The sequence below is a fragment of the Danio rerio genome, chromosome 4 (assembly GCF_049306965.1).
Source record: "Danio rerio strain Tuebingen ecotype United States chromosome 4, GRCz12tu, whole genome shotgun sequence".
NCBI classification, from domain to species: Eukaryota; Metazoa; Chordata; class Actinopteri; order Cypriniformes; family Danionidae; genus Danio; species Danio rerio.
This window is the reverse complement of record NC_133179.1, coordinates 9,827,601-9,852,536: the sequence shown is the minus strand read 5'-3', so window position 1 is coordinate 9,852,536 and position 24,936 is coordinate 9,827,601. Positions and strand designations below refer to the sequence as shown.

The window sequence follows — 24,936 nt, the reverse complement described above, 5'->3', positions numbered from 1 at the left end:
TATTGCATGTAAAGCAAGACATGTAGCCAACTTTAATTGATAACAATTCATTTTTGGCTCTTTAAAACATGAAAAAATATGTAAAAAATTGAAACATAATAATACAAATACTGCAGAGTGTACAGTGGGGGAAATAAGTATTCAATACATCACCATTTTTCTCAGAAAACTTCAAGGTTTCTAAAGGTGCTGTTGACTTAAAATTTTCACCAGATGTTGATAACAACCAAAAAAATCCATATATGCCAAAACCCCTAATCTAATTAGTTTAAAAATTAAGTTATGCATGGTAAAATGAAAAAGTATTGAACACATAAAGAAAGGAAGTTGTAGAAAGGCAGTGAAAGCCCAGCCAGCAGCTGAAATTAGAAGGTCTTCAGCAACCCTCTACTCTTCATTGGGGTAAATTAAGATCTGCTTTAGTCCAACATCTACATTTGCAGGATGATGAAGATGAAAACAGGGTGGACATTTCAGCAAGACAATGATCCAAAACACAGCCAAGGAAACTCTCAGATGCTTTCAGAGAAAGAAAATCAAGCTTTAGAATGGCCCAGCCAATCACCTGACTTGAACCCAATAGAAAATGCAAATTAAAGAGCAGATTTGCTAGACGAAACCCACAGAACCATCAAGATTTTACACTCTGAAAAAAAATTTATACGTGAGCAATGCATGACTTTGTTCTCCATATGAGAAGTGTCCTTTAGCTGCACACTAGGTAGTAACCATCACCCCCACCACTACTACGTACTTACATGTAATATTAATACAGGTGTTACAATCTTTATGATATAATTGTCACCACATTGTTAATTTACACAAGTTGTATTCATGAGTGTTATGTTAGATACATCTAAAAATATTAAAGGCAAGGCAAGCTTATTTATAGCACAAGTTTATCTGCAAAGGTAATTGCTTTACATGCACAAGAGGATTAAAAGAATCATATAAATACGGATGATTAAAATTAAAAGTTTCAACATGAGCAGAGGTTTCCTCCAGACACAACAAATGTAATCAAGCGCTTGAAGATTCAAGGTCAGGAGATGCTGTATGAAAAGCTCAAAATGTACGTGTAAGGACTAAACAGGCAGACAATGACTTAACATTACACCTCAGTCAACGCATAAATAGACAAAACACTTAAAATGCATTAATAATAATAATAATACTAACCAATAAAATACTACTACTACTACTACTAAATATAATAATAATAAAAATACTAATAAAATAACAATAATATAATTAAAAATGCAAATAATAAAAATAATAATAAGTGCTGTCGTCTCACAGCAAGAAGGTCGCTGGTTCGAACCTCGGCTCAGTTGGCGTTCCTGTGTGGAGTTTGCATGTTCTTTCTGCCTTCGAGTGGGTTTCCTCCGGGTGCTCCGGTTTCCCCCACAGTCCAAAGACATGTGGTACAGGTGAATTGGGTAGGCTAAATTGTCCGTAGTGTATGAATGTGTGTGTGGATTTTTCCCAGAGATGGGTTGCGGCTGGAAGGGCATCCGCTGCGAAAAACTTGCTGGATAAGTTGGCGGTTCATTCTGCTGTGGCGACCCCGGATTAATAAAGGGACTAAGCCGACAAAAAAAATGAATGAATGAAAAATAATAATAAACAATAAAATAATAATAATAATAATAATAAAATAATAATAATGAACACTAATAAAATAACAATATAGTTATAATAATTAAAAAAATATATATATATATAATAATAATAATAATAAATAACAATAAAAAAAAATAATAATAATAATAATAGAGTGCTGGGCAACAATTCATTATATTTAACATGTGTTTTAATGTTTTTGAGTATGCATTTTTACGGTGTATATTTTATTAGGTATTTATAACTACAAACATGCGTGTATTTATTTGAAACAAATACATTATTTTGATTTTACATGAAAAATACTTGTATAAATGTAAATCATACATAAAACTAATTGTAAATATTTTTTGTATATTTTTGCTTTTAAAGTGTGTATCATATAAACATTATAAACAGTACACACACATATATGTTTTGTAAACACAAACTTTTATATTCGATGCTACTAATTGTTGCCCAGCACTAAATAATAATAATAATAATAATAAATAATAATAAAACAATAAAAATAAATATTAATAATAATAATAAACAATAATAAAACAATAATAATAATAAATGTTATTATTATTAATAATAATAATAATAATAATAAAATAACAATGATAATAAAATAACAATAATAATAATAATAAATAATAATAAAACAATAAAAATAAATATTAATAATATTAATAATAATAAACAATAATAAAACAATAATAATAAATATCATTTTTATTAATAATAATAATGCTGTGTTGGGAAACAATCACATTTAAAATTAATGCTTGAATACATAACATATGCATGTTTATTTATGTATTTTATTATGTATATATCAATACAAACGTGTATTTATTTAAAACAAATGCGTATTATTTTTATTTTTATATACACACGCTTGTATTATACAAGTTCTATAAAAAATGCTAGTAGTAAATACATACTTTTTTGTTTTGTATATTTATATTTTTTATGCAAATGTATATTCATTTCATATAAACATACACATTACACACACACACACACACATATATATATATATATTGTAAACACAAACTTTTATTTTGGATGCTAGTAATTGTTGCCCAACACTAAATATACTAATACTGATACTAATAATAATAGTAATAATATAATAACAATAATAATAATTATTATTGCTATTAATATTACTGTTATTATAACAATAACAACAATACTACTACCACTACAAGTGCCAAAAATAATAATAAATAACAATTTGCATCGGACCCCAGTAGAACTGTCCATTCAAACCCAGTTATTCTAAAAAATAACTCTGGCTAAGTACGTGCTCTGCTTTTAACCCAAGAATAAAGTCAAAGACAGGCTTTATCGAGGAGTCTCAATAGCGAGTGTAAGTACTACAGTACATGTGGTCCTCTGCTCTGTGGTCTTAAGCAGATTACTTGATCAATAACTATACTTGATTAATGAGACTTCCAGGTCTGCCTTTAGAAATAAATGCAGTCAAAGGCTAGAGATCAGTCTGTTATCCAATCTCATACGAAAAACTCAGTTTTGACCAAGTCAGCTATTCGTTCAATGTTTATTATTGAAAATAAGCCATATGCTGTGTCCAGTCGTTATTATGAAACATCATCAGGCTGAGATCAGTACATGACTACCAGACCATATCCTATTCACACACTCCTGGAAGCATATCAAGCTGGTGTTCATTACAGTAATACTTGAGCACATTCACTATATAAATGCTTCTAAAATGGTATACTGAGTACGTACATGTACTGCATTTCATTTAAAATCTGCTTTTGACTATTAATAAAAGTACATGCTTTTTATGTCTGGATTTTGGTAGTATACAGTGCTTAGCACAATTGAGTACAGCCCATTTTCAAAATAAATATTTTATCCATTATTAGTGAAAAGGCAATCTATTTTGGTGCATTTGAATAAAACAGATTTAATAAAGATATATATTTATTTTAAATAATATTTTAGTCACTGAACATTTATAGAAATAGACAAATAATACAGTTGAATTCATGCAAAATATTGCAAAAAAACCCCAAAAAGGTTTCTACAATTTTTTGTTTTTGTTGTTGTTACTCTTGATATTTGCTATTTTTAACAATTATTTTATTATATTTTTTAACATAAATTTGGGCTACTAATTTTTGGACCCTTATCGTGAGTTATTTTTTTAGATTAGCTCCAGATTTGGCTTCTCTCGGAAATAATTTCGTTAATGTCACGATCACCAGTGATTTACTACTACCTGGGATCGCTGGTAAACACACTTACATTCACATGAACTACAAATCCGCCATGTTACAACCAGTTGTGTGTGTTGCATGACTGGGTGTTGTAGTCCATAGTTATGCAATGACTTTCCTAATTACCCTAACTTGCCTAATTGCCCTAGTTCAGCCTTTAAATGTCGCTTTAAGCTGAATAGTATCTTAATAAATATCTTGTCAAATATTATTTACTGTCATCATGGCAGAGATAAAATAAATCAGTTATTAGAAATTAATTATTAAAACTATTAGGTTTAGAAATGTGTTGAAATAATCTGCTCTCAATTAAACAGAAATTGAAGAAAAAAAATATAAAGGAGGGTTAATAATTCAGGAGGGCAAATAAATCTTCAACTGTACATATTCCACTAAACAGCACCGCCATTAAACAGACAATCAAACAATCTGCTATTTCTAAAGGAACCGTTTTTCATTTCATATTGAAAAAAACTTTCACAATATGACAAGAGGATGTGGCCAATTAAAAAACAACAACAACAGGCTTTCTACTTTCACCATGACCAAGAAACATATTCATCGGTTGAATGGTGCAGTATAATACCTGACAAACCTCTAGGAAATGCTCCATTAATCTGCACAAGTGGTTTTATGTCGCTCTGTATTCGCTCTGCACATTTATTGTGAGATGTTTGGACTGTGACGGCTCTTTCTCTGGGACTCTGAACAAAGAGATGAAATGTCTTGCAGGCGAGTGGATCCCCTGAGCTGCAATAAATCTGATTCATACAGTCAGTCCGGGGCAGAGGAAGTGCACTAGTGAGTCAGTCTGCGGCCTCTATCATCATGTGTCTGTGTGTGTGTGTGTGTGTGTTTGTGGTTTCGGACTGGACCGCAGCCAGAAATGCAACCAGACTTCAAATCTCATGAGAATGCCAGGCAAAAACGCTACACTGTACCAAAGTCACATTAAAAGACATTAATTTGGGGAAAACGAAAGTTTGAATGGTAATACTGTAAACTAGGGGCGCAAAATATTGCATTGTGTGTTTTTGTGCTAGTGTAAATGACATTAAAAACATAAGTCCTTGAGTGATTCACTGAATCGTTCATTCAAATGATTCATAAAATGGCCGTTTCATATAAAGAGAAGAAAGTAACTGCCTGCGTTCGAAACCGCTTCCCATATCCACTTTATAATGTTCATAGTATATAGCAATAGCATGTTTTTACAAAAGCGATAGTATTTTGTAGTGTAACGAACTTTATTTTCTTTTCGGCTTAGTCCCTTTATTATATGGGGTCACCACAATGGAATGAACTGCCAACTTATCCAGCATATATTTTACACAGCGGATGCCTTTCCAGCTAGATCCAATCACTGGGAAACACCCATACATTCTCATTCACAAACATACACTACTAGACAATTTAGCCAACCCAATTCACCTGTCTTTGGACTGTGGGGGAAGCACCCACGCCAACACGGGGAGAACATGCAAACTCCACACAGTAAATGCCAACTGACCCAGCCAAAGAACGAACCAGCGACCTTCTTGTAGTAAGGGTGATTGTGCTACCGTGCTGTCTTCGCAGTAACAGTCATTACAATGACAAGATATAGATTATGATATGAAATACTGCGCATGCCAACTGTACACATGCTTATACAAGCTAAACAACAGCATCTTGCGACAGTGTTTCTATACGCATGTGAAAGGCTTTAGCACAGCACGAGCTCCCTAAAGGACTGAAAAAGCCACTCGCTCCAGTGCTGCTTCTTGCTGATGTAGCGAAAATATTTTGAGTAATGCACACACACATATACACACACACACACACACACACACACACACACACACACACACACACACACACACACACACACACCAGTTTTCCACATTAATCCAACTCACTCTGAATCACTATAAACAAGTAGTTCAATTGTGTGTGTGTGTGTGTGTGTGTGTGTGTGTGTGTGTGTGTGTGTGTGTGTGTGTGTGTGTGTGTGTGTGTGTGTTGGCAGGTACAGTCAAGGTCATGTGCTTTGCTTTCCTCCTTACTTCCTTCATCAGAGAAAACCATTTCCTGTTTGGACGCTGAAAAACATCAAGCACATTTTTGCCCTTTTTTAACATTTTAAGCAATCACTAAATTACTTAAAAGGGTGGTGCAGAGTTTATTTTGAAGGTTTTGTTGTGTTTATAAGATGGAAAGCAACGTGTTCATGCTTTACCTGCAAAAAAAATCACGTTATTTTTTCATATGACTTACTTTGATTATATACAGCTACTCTGCTAACATGAAAACGACTGTCATATTTCCTAGTTCCTCCGAAAGCCTATTCCCAAGAGGCTCTGATTGGTCAGCTAACATAACGTGGTGTGATTTACGGATCTGCACCACGTCAACCGGAAAAGTGTCACGACTCTACAAGCACACGCTTTGCCATTGTGTAAATGCTGTCAGTCAGAGTAGCTGTTAGCCATATCTGTTTGAGCCTGAATCAGGCAGAAAACGACACAGAGGACACAACTGAAGCTCACGCCTGCTCTCTAATATAAAATCTGACAAACGTCTTTCACATATATTCGGGTTATAAGCATGTGTAAGCAATATAAAACGTTCACATATCTTTTGCGAGTACGTCATTCGAGATGTAGAACGCAGGGAAAGCGGCTGCATAGAGAGACACTGCAGAGCTGGGGAAGACTGTGGATGTTTACAGCGGTGTGACGGATCATAAATATAAATTTGTAGTTAAATTGTTAGTCGATGTTTACATGCTTGTTTACGTCCTTGCTACAACATACCATTAACGCTAGAAACGGTGCATGTCATAGATCAATTTTAGCAAATAAACATACTCACAGGTAGTGGCTCACAATCCTCAGCTTCTTCCAATATGTTTGGAGGAGTTTTTAGCCAAATCCAGCACTGAAATGGGGGAGATTCTGGAAGCTGTCCTTTGTCAAATGCTAGCTATATATGTTTTATAATTTCTCTGGAACATAATTAAAATGACACTGTAAGCACTTCTCTCTTTGTGTCATGTCCCAAATACAGAAACAGAAGAAGCTCTGTGGAAATAGCAGCGTTTGAACTGCATTTTAGCCTCCTCTGCTATTACATTACAGCAGCTCTGGCCACACCCCTTCTTTGCGCGGGGTGTATGCGCATGTTGAACACTCCTAACCTGAAGCGTTTGCTATCTCACTAACCTGTAGTGGCATAACGGATCACATATCTCACAGTTCGGATCACACTACGGTTTATGGGTCACGGATTATTTTTCGCATTAGAAAAAAAGGGGTGAGACAAATGTAATTTGCTTTCCATTAGTATAAAAATATTACTGCAAAATCAATTGGTTTTAACAAACATAAGTTAGAAACTGTATACAAATAAAATGAAATAAAAATGATTTATATAAAAATAAAAATCAAGAAAGAACCAGCTGAAAAAAAGGAAAATATTCAATATGAAAAATACTGTAAGCTACTGTTGCTGATTATGCTAAATAAAGAAATCTAACATCTTGTACAACATATCCTAATTATTTTCAATAAATAATTCAACAATACACACATAAAACGTCATGTTTCATTATAGGTGGATCATTTTTGAAAACCTATTCAGTGACATAATTTTGATGGTTGTTTGTCGCCTTCTATTGGTTACACAATGTAACTGCTACAACATTTACTAGCGTCCAGTTCCATTGATTTTAATTTTTCCCATAAACATCAGTGTTTATTTTGGAACTATAAACTGTTCTCCCAGTACTTCTGTGTTTTTTTAATTGTTGGTGACTAAATGAAAAAGTGAAAACTGAATCTCTTTTAAGCGTGATCCATTACACGCCTACTAACCCGGATGTATTTTTTTGTAGTCCCCAAACTTCGTTCGCTGTAGGCTTTGCTAAGCTAACTCTGTAAAAACCAATGTGTCCCTTTGCAATAAACTTTGAGCATATTACATTCAAAGATTTTGTTTGTGCATACCTGTCAACATTGGGATGTGAAAATAAAGGAAACGCCTGCCCATATAAAAACTGGGATCCTCTAATTAATTTTGGTCAGGAATACAAAACACCTCTTTGCTGATTTATAAGATTTTAAATAATTTTTTCTTTCAAGAAAGATTTCTACCTTGTTTATTAATGTGTGCGCGTGTTATTTATATTTTATGTATATTTATTTAGTGGCTTTGACAATTCTTGTAGGTGCCAACATTGTTGTGTGTTTGTTTTTATTGTTTTGTTTTTTTATTCTCCTGCTTGGTGGTGGGATGTGGGACTAAGGGTTTTTGAATGATCTTGTTTACCCTTAGTTATTGTTTTAAAAAAAAGTGTGAATTATAAATAATTGTGTTATTTTTTTATTTTTTGTAGACTGCACAAAAACAAATAAAAAAAGAAAGAAAGAAAAGAATGCAGAAATACCTTTTTCAGGATGATAGCGGGATAGAACTGTAAAATATGGGAGAATCCCGGGAAAATCGTGAGGGTTGACAGGTATGTTTATGTTCACACAGCTACATTACACATCAACTAAGTTTAAAATATGATATCATAACGGATCAACCCTTTAAAGAAAAAAAAAACTCACTAAATTAAGCATCGAAATATCATTTTCTAGTAAATAATGCTTTAATAATGCGTTCACACAGTATATACATCTAAACTCAACATTTTTAGATCAATAAAAACACAATCAACCACGTCTGAGTACCAAATAAGTGTGCGTCTCTTATATTGGAGAATAGCGGCGCCGTCCCTTATGACCATAAATCAGTCATCTGTCTCAATCCATCTTTAGTCACACTACTGTATGCCACACACACTGCTGTACGTGCGGTCCATACTAAACAGCAGTGCTGCGGCAGGAGGATTCCCTGATCCTGCTCCCTGACACACACACACACACACACACACACACACACACACACACACACACACACACAGCCAGATACCCATCGCTTCCCCATTGGACATTCACACACAGCCTGGTAGTTGAGTATCCATGGAAACGTGTACAATGCAGCAAGAGCCTGTTGAAAAAGGAGCACACCTAGGTGCACATTTGCACACAAACCTACATTTGACAAGCGAGAGGAGCCCATATGTTCATCCATCTCTAACGCGAAGCGGCCCCGATACTTCACCAATCTATCTTGAGTTGCCTAGAGACCACCTTCACCCTGACCGCCATTGGCCAATAGCGGCTGAGACAGCAAATCTGCTCCTCTCATTTAAATATCAGCATAAGGGAATGCATGCCGGCGCTTTAACATCCACATTGTCACTGTGAAGGTCTAAATCAGCCTTGCACCTTCACCTGACTACAACTGGAGCGCTGGAGACAGGGGTTGCCATGGAGGCTGCATGATGCACCCCTCCCTTCCCTTTCCATTTCATCGATTACACTCTGTTAAACGAGTGCCCGCATAAACGTTCGCCTGCCATAAGAGCAAACAAATGATGCAGGCTGGATTATGTGTGTACTATTATGTTGATGGTGCGCATGCTGAATGAATAGCAGCATGTATTTTTATTCATAGTCCCTTAAGCCGCTCACTCCCCTGCTGAACATTCAGCTTAAGCTTGTTTTGGAAGATCAAGGTGGTGAAATGTGTTAGCTTGTCAGCTCTCAAAACCATGGCAATTACCTTAGTTTTTTTAACTGGTTGGTCGCCCGGTAATATAATTCGGACCATATTAAACTTGCATGAACAACTAGTTGCTAGTCATTAGCTAGTCAGCCAGTTAATATGCTTCAAAAAACATGCTAATCATCCCGGGATTGTTTCTAACACTAGCAACTTAACCACATTGGGAATGTATGATCAATTAGATACTGGTTTCTGGATGGTGGTTAGCTCATCACACAGCTAGCATGCTCCAGAAACCAAGCTGATCACCTTTACATTCCATATGGTTGACAAGTAACCACATTACATAAACCCATCTGAACCATATTGAGCCTTGGGTAAGAAAAAACTAGTTGATGATTTCTAGCTAGTTGTTAGCTAGTCAACCAGATACGCTACAAAAATCATCTTGGGATAAATTTTAACACTGCCAGCTTGACCACATTGAGGTTGTAGCCTATGATCAATTAGTTACTGGTTTCTGGATGGTAGTTAGCTTATTAACCAGCTAGCATGCTCTAAAAACCAAGCTGATGACCTTCAGATTCTAGCTGGTTGACAAGTAACCACATTACATAAACCCATCTGGACCATATTGAGATTTGGTGTAAAACTAGTTGAAGAATTATAACAAGTTGTTAGCTAGCCAACCAGATATGCTTAAAAAATCATGGTAATCCATCTTGGGATAGATTCTAAGACTACAGACTTGACCACATTGAGAATGTACGACCAATTAGTTACTGGTTTCTGGATGGTAGTCACCTCATCAACCAGCTAGCATGCTCTTAAAACCATAACAATCACCTTGCGATTCTAGCTGGTTGACAAGAAACCACATTACATAAACCATCTGGACCAAATTTGTTAGCTGGTCAATCAGATATGCTTAAAAAATAATGCTAACCATCTTGGGATGAATTCTAACACTGCTGACTTGAGCACACTGAGGTTGTATGATCAATTAGTTACTGGTTTCTGATTAGTAGTTAGCTCATCAACCAGCTAGCATGCTCCAAAAACCATGTTGACTACCTTGAGATTCTAGTTAATTGACAAGTAACCGCATTTAGTAAACTCTCCACTATACTGAGTTTTGATGAAAAACTAGTTGATGATTCCTAGCTAGTTGTTAGATAGTCAACCAGAAATGCTGCAAAAATCATGCTAATCATCTTGGGATGGATTCTAACACTACTAACTTGACCACATCGAGAATGTATGACCAATTAGTTACTGGTTTCTGGTTGACAAGCAAGCACAATAAACAAACTCTCAACTATATTGAGCTTTGGTGAAAAACTAATTGATGATTTCTAGCTAGTTGTCAGCTAGCCAACCAAATAACATGCTTCAAAACATGCTGATCATCTAGTGATAGTTTCTAAATGGCTAAACATCTACTGTACCACACTACCAACTTGACCACCCTGAGGTTGTATGATGATTTGGTTACTGTTTTGTGAATGGTTGTTAGCTCATCAACCAGCTAGCATGCTCAATAAACCGTACTGATCACCTTGAGATTCTAGCTGGTTAATAAGTAACCACATTACATAACCACCGGGCTTGGGTGACCAGCTGTTTTCTGGTTTGTAAAAAGTCGTTAGTCAACTAGTATGCTTAGAAACCCATGGTGATCGCCTTGAGATGGTTTCTTTCCAATTGACCAGTAACCATGTTAAACATAGCATCTGTACCAGCTTCAGCTTGATGCTGGTTTTCAGATGGTATTTATCTTGTCAACCAGCTAACAAACTCTGTTGACTACTTAGTTGACAAACCATTTGAAGCACATCGAGTTTGTAAAAACAGCTGGATGTTGGTTTCTAGCTAGTTGTTAGGTAACCAGTTGACTAGTACCCCTATAACATATCATCTGGACCCTACTGAGTTTGTATACACAGCTAGTTTCTGATTTCAAGCTAAAAGTTATCTGGTTAACCTGTAAATGCTTCAAAAAGGATTTCTAGCTGATTGATCAGCTGACAATATACATCATCAATTAATTTCTAGATAATCCAAACTTGTTATTAGCTGACTGACTAGTAAAATATTTACTCACTGTAAACTGAAGTGCTTCTGATAATATAGTGGCTGATCCGTTTGCATGTTGTTAAGCATCTTAACCAACAACTAGTTTCCATCTATTTCAAGCTTGCAATTATAGCTGGATGACTGGTAATCATGCTCCAACAATGATCTTAACCTGGTTGCTGTCTGATAAGCCACCATTTTCACCATAAAACCATTTTCATTTTAGTCATTTCCAGCTAATTCAAGATGGTAACAAGCTGGCTGGCCAGAGACCATATTTTATAAACCATCTGGAATACATTGCACTGGGTAATCCAGAACATTCATGATATTAATGAAACCAGTAAACCAGTTAAAAACACATTCCCCAGTATACAGTTTGTGTTTAGGGGTTTTTTCAGCTGAATGGATTCAATAAACAGACAGCAGTAATGCAACTGGAAATGATTATTTGGCCAATGTGCAGTAAATGCAACGCGTGCACGAGCCTCTCATTAGATGGATGAGACCGTCTCCAGGTACCCATCAGGTGCGAGTGTTCTTACCTTTCACTTGGCTCTCATACTCCGTAATGATTTCCTTTTCCTTTTTGCTCTTCGTCGAGTTAGACATGACGCCAGTGTCGTCCAGATCCGCTGGTCCCTTCTGTCTGAAACCTTTCTGCTTCTCCGAGACGCGTCCCTACTGTGCCCGATGCGTCATTTCTAACCACAGGTTCAGTGCGTGATCCAGCAGCAGAAAACTGTAGTCCGTGAAGCACAGCGATGACATTCAAACCATGCACATCAACCGATTATTATTAAACATGCACAGAGAAATAAGCCAGGGAAGTGGCACGTGAGGAGCTACAGGGGCGCGTCGTTACAGCCGCATCGCCGGATTGGAGATGCAAGTGGCCGTATCAAAATTACGCACAGGTTGATAAACAAAACACGCGCGTCTAGAGGTGACACAGACTGGAAGTCGACTAAACTCACTCTAATGCGTGAGAGTTTCTGATTGTGTATGCTGAAAAATTCGATAGGTGTGCGTGTTTCTCACGCGCGCGCGCTCTCCACGCTGCTGTCAATTGGTGGGCGGGTTGGGGCGTGAGTGTGTGTGTGTGTGTGTGTGTGTGTGGGTGTTGCACATAAAATTGACAGTCACTCTATTTTAAGAAGCAGTTGTTCTCGGTCATGCTCCTTGGCTGCCCAGGCGCTGAGCATTATTGTGCGTTTTGTATGGTTTCCACATTTAACACACCTGATATGCGTCTTAATTATTAGCGGACACTACAAGACCTGAACTGGGTGTGTCAGAGAACGGAGGCATCCAAAATACTGGTGCTGGACTACTTCAAGAGCTGGATTTACAACCAATGGACTGGATTTAAGATTTACCAGTGAGGTTGATTGCTCAATTGGATTAATTTGTTGTCGTAAAACTGTTAGTCTCTAAATAATAATAATAATAATGATAATAATAATAATAATAATAATAATAATAATAATGATAATAATAATAATAATAATAATTGGATTATAATAATAAACCAATAATAATAATAATAATAATAATTATTATTATTATTAACAACTTGAGGGTTTCGAAATACACTTAAATGTTATACAATACATATTAAAAAATATATTTATTAAATGTTATTACGTCTCCCACATATGTATGTGCTTTGAAATGTTATTTTAATAATCATGTCCTATAATTGAAAATGTATTATATACATATCTTTTTTGAAAGTACACTACTGTATAACTGCAGGTTAACTGTGTATATTCTTGGCCACTGTACTGTCCACTGTATACTCTGTGCACAATACTATTGAACACCCTAACTCCTGATTTTAATAGTAATTTAATAATGTGTAATGATGATTATTTCGAAAAGCGCTTTACAAATACACTTGAATTGAACTGAATATAACTTGTCGTCATCATTTTAAATGTATTGATTTGAGAAAGCCAATTAAATGCAAGTAAGGTGTCTGCTTTACTATTTCTAATATGAAAACAACATGTTAAAATGTCATTATAATAATGTTCCAATTTCATTTTCAATTTTACATTTATATTTACAGTTGAATTCAGAATGATTTGACCCCCTGAATTATTAGCCCCCTCTTTATTTTTTCCCCCCAATTTCTGTTTAACAGAGAGCAGATTTTTTTCAGCACATTTCTAATCATAATAGTTTTAATAACTCATTTCTAATAACTGATTTATTTTATCTTTCCCATGATGACAGTAAATAATATTTGACTAGAAATTTTCCAAGACGCTTCTGTACAGCTTAAAGTGACATTTAAAGTTAATTCTTAACTAGGTTAATTAGGTTAACTACAGGTTAGGGTAATTAGACAAGTTATTGTATAGCGATGGTTTGTTCTGTTGACTATCGAAAAAAAATTGTTTAAAGGAGCTAATAATTTTAATAATAATTTTGATAATGAATAATTTTGATCCTAATGGTTTTCAAAAAATTAAAAACTGCTTTTATTCTAGCCGAAATAAAGCAAATAAAACTTCCTCCATAAGAAAAAATATTATTGGACATACTCAGAAAATTTCTTTGCGCTGTTAAACATCATTTGTGAAATATTTAAAAAAGAAAAAAAAATTCAAAGGGGGGCTAATAATTCTGACTTCAAACGTAAATAAAACAAAATATGTGTTCTGGCTAATATTTAAAACATGTACAAAATAAGACAATTTCCAAACATTTCAGAAACCACAAATCTTACATGACAAATATGCAAGAATGGAACTGTATGCATGTGTCTGTATATATATAAATATATATATAAAAATATATATAATTTCTATATATATATAATTTCTAAATGTGTATATATATATATATATATATATATATATATATATATATATATATATATATATATATATATATATATATATAATTTCTAAAAGCATATATAACATATTTCTAAAGGTGATGTTGACTTGACATTTTCACCAGATGTTGACCAACAGAAGAATGAAAAGAAAATGGAATTAGGTTACAAATAATGTTATGTGCAATTAAATGAAATGACACAGGGAAAAAGTATTGAACACATGAAGAAAGGGAGGTGTAGAAAGCCAGTGAATGCCCAGACAGCAGCTGAAATCTCTCAGAAGTTCTTCAGCAACCCTCTGCTCTTCCTCAGTGTACATGAATATTAGCTGCTTCAGTCCAACATCTACATTAGCAGGATGATGAAGATGATTCCAGGGTGGACATTTCAGCAAGACAATGATCCAAAACACAGCCAAGGAAACTCTCAAATACTTTCAGAGAAAGAAAATCAGGCTGTAGAATGGCCCAGCCAATCACCTGACTCGAATCCAATAGAAAATACAAATTAAAGAGCAGATTTGATAGACGAGACCAACAGAACCATCAAGATGTTTACTCTCTGTTGAAGTTTGTGGAAAAAGTCACACTTGAGCAATTCATGACTTCATGCGAGGTGTCTTTAGGCTGCCATAACCCAAAAAAAAAAAAAAAAAAAAAAAAAAACTTAGTCAAAGTCAAAACTTTTTTCCTTAGCTATTAATTATTATTATACACATATAGAAATACAAGTATATATATATATATATATATATATATATATATATATATATATATATATATATATATATATATATATATAATTCCATGCAAATGATGACATTTTTACACCAGTTTGAGTTGAGTTTAACCCTTGAGTTAACTGTAAATAGTCAGCAGCTGTATAAAAGCACCAGTCTGACTTCTGCTGGTCTGTATGTGCAACTACAGAAACACAGCAGAGCAAGAAACGCTTCTCAATGACTCCTCATTCTTCACTTACACTTAAGTGGCTGAATGGTGTAGGAGGCGCTTTATGGGTCACTTATTCACCCTCAGACATGATCACATTACACGAAGTCAGCAGGGGGAGACAGAGAATACAGAATCAGCAGGAGGAACACCCTCTGACACAATGATCTCATGTCAGTTCAGAAAGAGGTGAGCAAAAAAAAAAAAAAAAGTGTCTGTGGTTATTTGCACACATGAATGTATATTTTCTGTTTTTATTATTATGAATTATTATTATTCCATAGTTAATTATATATTTAGTAAATATTTATTATTATTTTTTATAAATAAATCTATACATATAAACAGCAGAAGGATCCCTAACCCACCTAATATGACTGTGTCCTAAATTACAAGAACTTGAAAATATATATATATTTTTTTTTTACTGAAGCCCTCAAAAAAATCTTGAACCATGTCCACTTACAGCTTTCCTTATAGGAAATTTAGTAACTTAGAGGTGTTTAATAAATATAAAAGACAAGTCATGTTATTTGGTATGGTGATTTCCAAAAGGGTCGTTTTAAGAATGTGGAAAACTGAATCTGTACCTAAATTTGATATGTGAGGTAGAGATCTCTTAAACATGCCTGCTTTGGAGAGTTTGACATATATATCAATAAGGACAAATCGGGGATATTTGATCAAACATGCGAACAGATATTAGAACACATTAATGCACTGGAAGAAAATGCAAATATAACCAATGACCCTTGTCAATAACATAGTATTTAAAGGTCGAGTGTAATTGATATTCACTATTCGTAATCTCTAATGTTTTTAATAGTATGCCAAGTATTATTTGACAATGCAACTATGGTCAGGATAATAAATTTTTTCTGGTGATATAAGAACATTTTTACTTCATAATTAAATTTTTATGTATGCATTACCTGACCAGCTAAATTATATTTTGCTTTCATGTGCAATAGTGCACTCTGTGTTCTGTCATTAGTGTTTTATGTATTTTAGAATTATTAAACCCCCTGAATTATTAGCCTCCCAATTTCTGCTTAAAAGAGAGATTTTTTCAGCACATTTCTAATCAAAATAGATTTAATAACTCATTTCTAATAAATTATCTATTTTATCTTTTCCATGATGACAGTAAACATTATGTGACTAGATATTTTTCAAGACACTTCTATACAGCTTAAAGTGAAATTTAAAGGCTTACCTAGGTTAATTAGGTTAATCAGGCAGGTTAGGGTAATTAGGCAAGTTATTGTATAATGATGATTTATTCTGTAGACTAGCAAAAAATATATAGCTTAAAGGGGCTCATAATTTTGTCCTTAATGTTTTTTTTAATTAAAACTGCTTTTGATCTAGCCGAAATAAAACATCTAAGACTTTCTCCAGAAGAAAAAGTATTAGCAGACATACTGTGAAAATTTCCTTGTTCTGTTTAACATCATTTGGGGAAAAAAAATTCAAAGGAGTTTAATAATTCTGATTGCAGCTGTATATTATTACTGTATTGTATTGTTGTTTTTCTTCTTTGTTGCAGTTTTGTTGTAGTTTTATAAAATACGAAAGCACATAAATTAACGTTTAAAAAATAAATCTATACATATCACATTGTATAAATACCTTTCTACGGTTTTATTTTCTTAATTTTCAAGAAATTGTAAATTACTTTTCCACCTTCTACTACTACTTCTACACTGTAAAAGTTTTGACCTTAAATTCACAGTAAATTACTGGCTAACAATTGCATTACTTCCACAGTAAAATACTGTATGCAAATTCACAGCAAATTACCGTGAGGTGGTTCACAGTAATTTATGTGATTTTGTTCAATTATTGTGAAATTACAGCCATATAGTGTAACTTCACATTGGATAGTAAAGTCCATTACTGTGATTTAACAGTATTATCTCGTAGAATTAACTATATTTTACTGTGAAGTAGGCTTTCCTCGGCTATTCATTCTGACAATTACCCTGACTTTGAAATTATTTTGGGTGTTAACAGTGCATCAATTACTTTTGCTCCAGTTTATTACATTTTAGGCTAAGCACAAAGTTATGTTCATTTAAAAATTATTTCATATTTACATGTTAACCTTATAAAACTAATAAAAGGTGCAGTGCACCCAAAAATGGAAATTTACAATGACATTCATGTTTTTTCAAAACAGGATGGGTTTTTTTCAAGCTATTTTTAAATATGTAACCAAAATGTTTTGGGGCTATAATAATAGGGTAAATGTCATTCTATTATTTCTAAATATCAAAAATAAAAAGTCCCAATACTAGCATAAAAGTTCATTTGTAGTAATGTCTATGTTGAATGAAATAAAAAGAGTTTGAATTCCTATAACCAATATGCAAAAGATGTGGCCCTTTTTACAGTAATTTGCTGTAATCATGTAAGCTGCCTTAATTTCACAATACATTATGAATACAACACATTACTGTGAATTTTTACAGTTAAATCCTGTAAAGTGATACTAATGTAATTTACTGTGAAAATTACAATAATATGTACAAATCTGCACATTTTTTACAGTGTACTAATACTACTGCTGCTGCTTTTCATGCTACACGGAAAATCCTGTCAGAACAATAAATACGAAGACAATTAGCTTTTTATCATCAAAATATCATTGAAAGACAATTAAAATCCTTTCAATCTTAAGTTTCAATATGTCCCGAGTATAAATTAATAATTAAATGACTCAAACTTAAGTAAAGTTCAATTAAATAAAATGTTTGGAGGACAAACAAGCATTTGCATCGCAAACTACTCTAACGGCACTGCTTGGGGACCAAGTTGCTTGCTTTTTTACTTGCTTCCTGCCTCATTACCGTTTCACATACATCAACCGGTCATGACACTGGTTACACAAGATTGCATTCAGTGTGTGTATGTGTGTGTGTGTGTGTGTGTGTGTGTGTGTGTTTATAGAAATGTTATGAGGATATAGCATTTCTCATGTGACAATTATGCGAAAGTTAACATCTTTAGGAAGCTTTTAACAAATATGAATTATCGAAGATTACTTGATGTTACAAGCATGAGGAACAAAATAGTGACATAACATACACACACACACTTAAAATGCTGTCGTTATGGGGACTTCCCATAGACATAATAATGTTTCAACTGTACTGTATCACCTCACCGAAAACTATCTACCTTTTTACATTTTCAAAATACCTACAGGGACAAAAAAAAAGTCACCACAAGGTCAAAATCTACTGGTATTATTATATATGTGGGCACATTTAGTCCTCACAATGTAAGAAATGCAAGGTACACCCACAGAAAGAGAGAGAGTGAGCCAGGAAATGTATATCTGTTCCAATCATTGTTCACACCCTCATTTTAACGATGCATTTACGGCCACTTAAAAATATTTTTAGACTTCCGAGGGTCGTTTAAGATCGTCTAATGGACTCTATATCAAATGCTTTGACTTTTATTTATAACCGCTTCTCTCGGGTATTATATGAAACGCCCGCTTCGATATAAATATGGCACAAAGAGTGTACTGCGGGCACTCCACCAAGCCATGCTGAATTAATAATTTGTACTCTCTATACCATTTAAGGGTTAGCTCAGCTTTTTGGCATGGTTTAAGAAGAGCTCTGCGCTGTGTAAAATGACATCAGCGAGCGCATTTATATCTGCTTTCATTGAACTGTCAGTCAAGGACAAACCTCAGGACAGAACATGATGTATGGCAAGCCGATTGAACATTTAATGTATAAATCAGAAGCAGCATCCGTTCTCATGCTATAAGTACTTCATTTTTAGATGCTAATTTCTTTTCTATTAAGTAGACTGCACTGAAAAATAATGATTCCCTGGATTTACTAAATATTTTTAAGGTAAGTGGTTGCAATTGCAAATAATTAATATGGGCTGAATTTAAATAAAGGAATTAAATAGTGACATTTCAATTCAGTTTAAAGTCAGCCCATATCAAGTGTTTGCAATCACATACCTTAAAAATATTTAGTAAATCCTATAAATTCAGATTTTTTTAGTGAAGTAGGCTACTTGTGCAGTATTTAATAATGCTTATACATTATTTGACTTATTAAATAGACGCTGGTACTTATCCATTAGATACGAGTACCTGTTTGATACATACTAGTATTTATTGAACACCTTTATATCTTGTAATTATGAAAGTAACAACTCTAATCTTACTAGTCAGCTTTGATTTTTGTACTGGTCTTGCACCATTTAGAATGGATTTAGAATTTTCTTGTCGGCTTAGTCCCTTTATTAATCCGGGGTCGCCACAGCGGAATGAACCGCCAACTTATCCAGCAAGTTTTTACGCAGCAGATGCCCTTCCAGCCGCAACCCATCTCTGGGAATCCAGTTGAGTTTAATTAGAAATAATACTAGCAAAATGAAAACAATCTTCCCTGATGAAGGCAAGTATTTGCTGAAATAGGAATAGCCATGTCAATAAAGGCTTTTTAAAACTTGTTCCACATTTTTCGCAAGCCTTGGACTTTCTGTTGCTGTTTATTCTGATCAATCCCTTAAATCCCCAAAACAGCACCGACACATTATTAAACTACCCCTGAGCACTTTTTGCTTGATTTTGAATCTTACTGCTAATTTAAATAAGTAAAAATATCTAATAAATGTGCCCTAGTATCTATTGAATAAGTATTTGATTAGCAATATATACTAGAATGTTGCAAAAAAATTCTAGTATCCATTAAATACATATAGGCCCACATGGAACCTGCTCTCCCAGAATTCCGCAGATTTCTAGCCCATCATTGATTCAGTTTATTTACTTGTGTAAATTCAGATTTATTCAGTTTTTAAATTAATATCAGTAATATTATTGACTAATATGAAAATGTTAATATAATTTATTAACAATATAGTTTGTGAAGTCATATTTTCTGTCTTTTAGTAGATATATTATATAGAATTGTTTTGTTAATAATAAATAAAGTGGATCTAATTAGATTTGCATTGTAAACATTAAATACAAGTTAAAAATGTATTACTTTTCAGTTCATATATTAAGGTTTTAGTTATGATACTCCCAAAATAATTCCACATAAATCCGCAATTTTTTAACAAAATTCTGAGTAGAAATAGCAAAAAATTTCCACAGATTCCGTCTGGCCCTAGGAATGAGTAAGGAACATGCATTTGTATCAAATTAATAAATGTACTTGTATGTATTACAGAAGAACTAGTATATATGTAAGAGAGAATAATAAGTAGAGTAATTAAAAATAAGTACTAATAATTAATACAAGTATATTGAACTATTATTTAATAAATACTTGTATTTAATGAATAAGTACTAATATGTTTTAAAATATAAACATATTTTTTACTATACAAAAATTTAAACAAATGGGTCCTAGTAACATGAAAACAGATTTTTTTTTTATTAAATGTAATTTGGCTTGCCATACACCAAGCGAGCAGCTGTGAATGTTCAGCTGTGCAATGTTATTTGTACACCTAATCTACACTTCAGAATAAACAAATCATTGCATTAGACAGATTATCTCTCCAAGTGGCATTTATTGTAAAGATATAGCTGAAATCATATCATGGTAATTCATTACATTTTGGCGAATTAATGGTTAATTCACTTAAACTCAAGCACACCAAAAATTATATTTATAAAGATAATTAGCATTATTACATGGCTGTCTGGAATACATGACATGAATCATCTTCGTTCATTCATTTTGCTTCGGCTTAGTCCCTTTATTCATCATGCAAACTCACAGAAATGCAGACAGAAATGCCAACTCGCCCAGCCTGGACTTGAACCAGTGACCTTCTTGCTGTGAGTGCTAACCACTGAGCCACCGTGTTGCCATGAATTATCTTGACTGTTTGGTAACTGAATAATAATACAAGAAAGATCATATATACTGCATCCAAAAGTTTTTCTTTCTGCTAGATTTATGCTCAATGAAAAAGTTCTTAAAGCTCAGATCAATTGTTTGCACCGAATTGTTTACTTCTGTAGGAAGTATGTGTAAACAGCAGGATAATGTATATCTACCTGGTTGTTATTGCAGAATAAAGCTCTTCAGTTTTATTGAACAGCTGCTGATAAGCATGTCATCTGCGAGAGTAACTGGATAAAGGGTTATCACTTACTTCCCAGAGAGCAAGCACTGTAAAAACAAAATTGACTCAACTTAAAATTTTAAGGCAACATGCTGCAGAGCTTTTGGGCAGTACTTGGGTTTAAAGTTGACAAAAAAAAAAAAAGCTGTGAAGCAATTGTCTAACAATGTGAAGTTGAGTCAACTTTTTTTAACAGTGAACTTTGACGTAAAACAAAAAAAAAAGTCAAAAATGAAAATCTCTTTGATGTTAAAACCTTGACTTCCGTTTGACATCCACACATTGATGCCCCTTTGACCACCAATATAATGACACAAACAATATTATAATATAAGAAATTTGGATTAATCTGAAAGCTTCAATTCCAAATTGACACTGGATTTTGTATAACTACAATTGATCATCAAAAAGATATCAAATTTACATCTAAGAATGGAATGGAATGGAAAAATCATTCACAGGACAGTCCTGCAACCGTTTTTTGACCTACTAGATGTCAATGTTGGAGAGAAGTTGGATTTCTGTCATTTTTGCAACCAAAAGACAACCAAATATCAAAGACTAATGATGTTACAGCTTGACGTTGTGTAAACGTTACCAATATGATGTTGGATTTTGGTTGCTAAACCCTGACAAATAAATGTCAGTAATTGATGTCAACATGACGTTGGATTTTGGTCACTTTCCAACACAACCTAAAAACAACCAACATCAATGACTAATGATGTTACAGATGACAGACGAGTCTTCGCTGAGGCCCAGCTTCCAGCCTCCGCTGCTGAGACTGCAGTTCTGCACAAGACGTTTGGCCAGCGGAGAAATTAAAATGGTCGTGCCCAACTGAGCCTTTTCTTCACTTTCGCCAATTGGTGAAGTTTTTTTCCCTCTCCGCTGTCGCCACTAGCCTGCATCGTTTGGGATCCGTAGAGCTGCGCATAAATGGATTTGCTCTCCAGTGTCTAGACCCTCAGAAGTGATTATTAAACCACACTGAACTGAACATAAACACTAAAATACTGAACTACACTGTTCCAATTTACTATGATCTTTTATGTGAAGCTGCTTTGACACAATCTACATTGTAAAAGCGCTTTACAAATAAAGGTGAACTGAATTGAATGTTACAGCTTGACGTTGTGTAGACGTTACCAATATGATGTTGGATTTTGGTTGCTAAAGCCTGATGAATAAATGTCTGTAATTGATGTCAACATGACGTTGGATTTTGGTCACTTTCCAACACAACCTAAAATCAACCAAAAATTAACACTGGTGTGGTTATTGGACATCAAAATAATGTTGTCCTCAGACACTGGCTAGACATTGAATATTGGTCACCCAACATCACGACCTAAATCTAACCTAATATTAATGTCTTATGAGGTTGTGTGCCTGCTGTGTTTGTTTGCCATTTTATGATTCAACACAATGAAATTCACATGTTAAGAGAAGACCGAGTACATCTCTGATCCCTCATTTTGGGGAAAAATCAATCGTGTGCTCCACATGGTGGAGAACCTACAAAGAAACCCGACTAGATCTGTTATCTGTTAATCATGAGGTTTCCTGTTAAAGCCAAATGTTCTCAACCTAAACACAGTGCTTTGGACATGGGAAAAGCATCTGAAGCATCCAGTTTGGTAATTACAGCGCTCTCATTACAGTCAGACGCAGACAAACACAGGCATAAACGTTTCCTCCAGTTCTGGCTTTTGGAGCAATTTGCTCTCCTCTTCAATCCTTCCTGAACGTTCTGTTCCTGTCAGGCAGAGGCGCTCGAAATGTTGACGCCGGTGATTTCTTTTCCTGCCCCGTTTTTTTTTTCCTCCAAAGCGACAGGTTCTCCTACGCTCTGACAATCACATGTTGCCGTTTTACAAGAGTGCTGTCAAAATGTCTGACATCCGCAATTCTGGCAACAAAACAGAGAAAAGCTGACCTCATTTAAAAAGAAATCGCTTTAAAACACTGTCATTTACTCACTCTCACTTCCTTCCGCTGAATGTCTGTGGAATTGGTTTGTTTTTGCACCAGATGTTGTCAAAAGAAAGAAGGTTTCAGACACTATAAACTCAACTCCTATTTGTGAAGCTTTTCAAAATCATCGGTTTTTGACATTTTGATTGGAGTTATTCGCTTGCTGCATAAGCCAGATATGTTGACGTCATGTCAGTGTTTTTTGTTAGTTGTGATATTTCAGTTTTGAAAATGTTCCTGCAAAGATGCAGAAATCTTGAAATCAGAGATTCTGGGCCCTACCATACACTCGGCGCAATATGGCGCAAGGCGTGATGCAACTGTTATTTGCTAGTTTCAGCTTGCGCCAAGCTGTTTAAATAGCAAATGCATTTGCGCTCATATGTGCGCCCATAGGCGTTCTGGTCTAAAAATGCAGGCGTGTTTTGGCGCGTTGCTGGCGCATTGCTATTTGGAGAAACTGTAATAGTCTTTTCTTTAGACCAGAACAAACCCGGTCTAAAGTCCGGCGCAGAGTGCACCTCGCTTACACACTGCTTAATACACAAGATGTGGAGCAATACACAAATATCTTTACATATAAAAAAAAATTAAAATATTAAGGATATATATAGGATATAATAAGGATATAGGATATAAATATAAAGGATTAAAATATTACAAAACATATTATTTTCTGGCCTACATGAATTTAAAAACCAATGCCTTGAATCCTTTATCTCAGGAGGCTTTTTTTAGTTCATTCAATTTGCTTTTGCATAATGTTATTATTATTAGCAGTATTATTTATTATATTCATATTTATATTTGTTTTATTAAAAACCAGCTTAGATTTGTCCACCTGTCAGGTTTTAGACCATTTAGGGCATAGCAGGTGTATTTGGAAATAACTCAGTATTTTGACCACACTTTGTTATTATTGTTCATTTATTCGTTTGCTGGAAATTAATTATTTATAGGTTAATTGATGTCTGTGCGTAAAGGTTTCCCTATACGAGAGCAAAAGCGAAAGTGTACTTACTTTACATCATGTAAATAGCAAATGCACTTATGGCGCGACGCAGCTGACTCTTAAAGGGAATAGGAGATGAGACTCTAATTGGTTTATTCTCAAATCACACCTATAACTCATTAAGAAAATAAACTCAACCCTTTTAGACCATGCGCCACGGCGCAAAGCGGATTTTTCCGTCCTTATATTAGCAAAAATACATTCTGACACGCCCTGAAAGCATTTGCACCCTGCGTTTTGCGCTCTGCGCATGGACCGTCAAAATAGAGCCCTCTGAATCTACCAATTTTGGTCCATTTGGTTTTTAATAATAGTTTAAATAGCCTGATGTCTGACCATTTCAGCCACTTTAGAAAGGCTCACCATCTCAACAAGTTCAAAACATGTTCAGTACAAGATGTCATGATTACCTTTGTGGCCTATGCTGTTTTAAAGTAATTTATAACATTTTTAAACATATTTTTTTAAATTATTATTTTTTTTTTT

General features: G+C 34.3%; 1 protein-coding gene and 1 long non-coding RNA gene across 5 annotated transcripts in view; both read right to left on the bottom strand.

Moving 5' to 3' along the window:
* srgap1b (SLIT-ROBO Rho GTPase activating protein 1b) overlaps positions 1-12,614 on the bottom strand; it is a 59,760-nt gene extending 47,146 nt beyond the window's left edge. Inside the window, exon 1 of one of the 2 annotated variants that reach the window (NM_001030095.1) lies at positions 12,083-12,614. In NM_001030095.1, the coding sequence (NP_001025266.1) occupies positions 12,083-12,149 (67 nt within the window). In that variant the 5' untranslated portion in view covers positions 12,150-12,614. The remainder of the gene's footprint in view (positions 1-12,082) is intronic. The other variant, XM_005164583.6, reaches the window with a different exon arrangement.
* An 8,151-nt stretch (positions 12,615-20,765) lies between these two features.
* Positions 20,766-24,936, bottom strand: part of LOC141381590 (uncharacterized) — a 74,240-nt gene continuing 70,069 nt past the window's right edge. Inside the window, exon 6 of one of the 3 annotated variants that reach the window (XR_012401887.1) lies at positions 20,766-23,373. This is a non-coding gene — a long non-coding RNA (uncharacterized lncRNA). The remainder of the gene's footprint in view (positions 23,374-24,936) is intronic. The other 2 variants (XR_012401888.1, XR_012401889.1) reach the window with 2 other exon arrangements.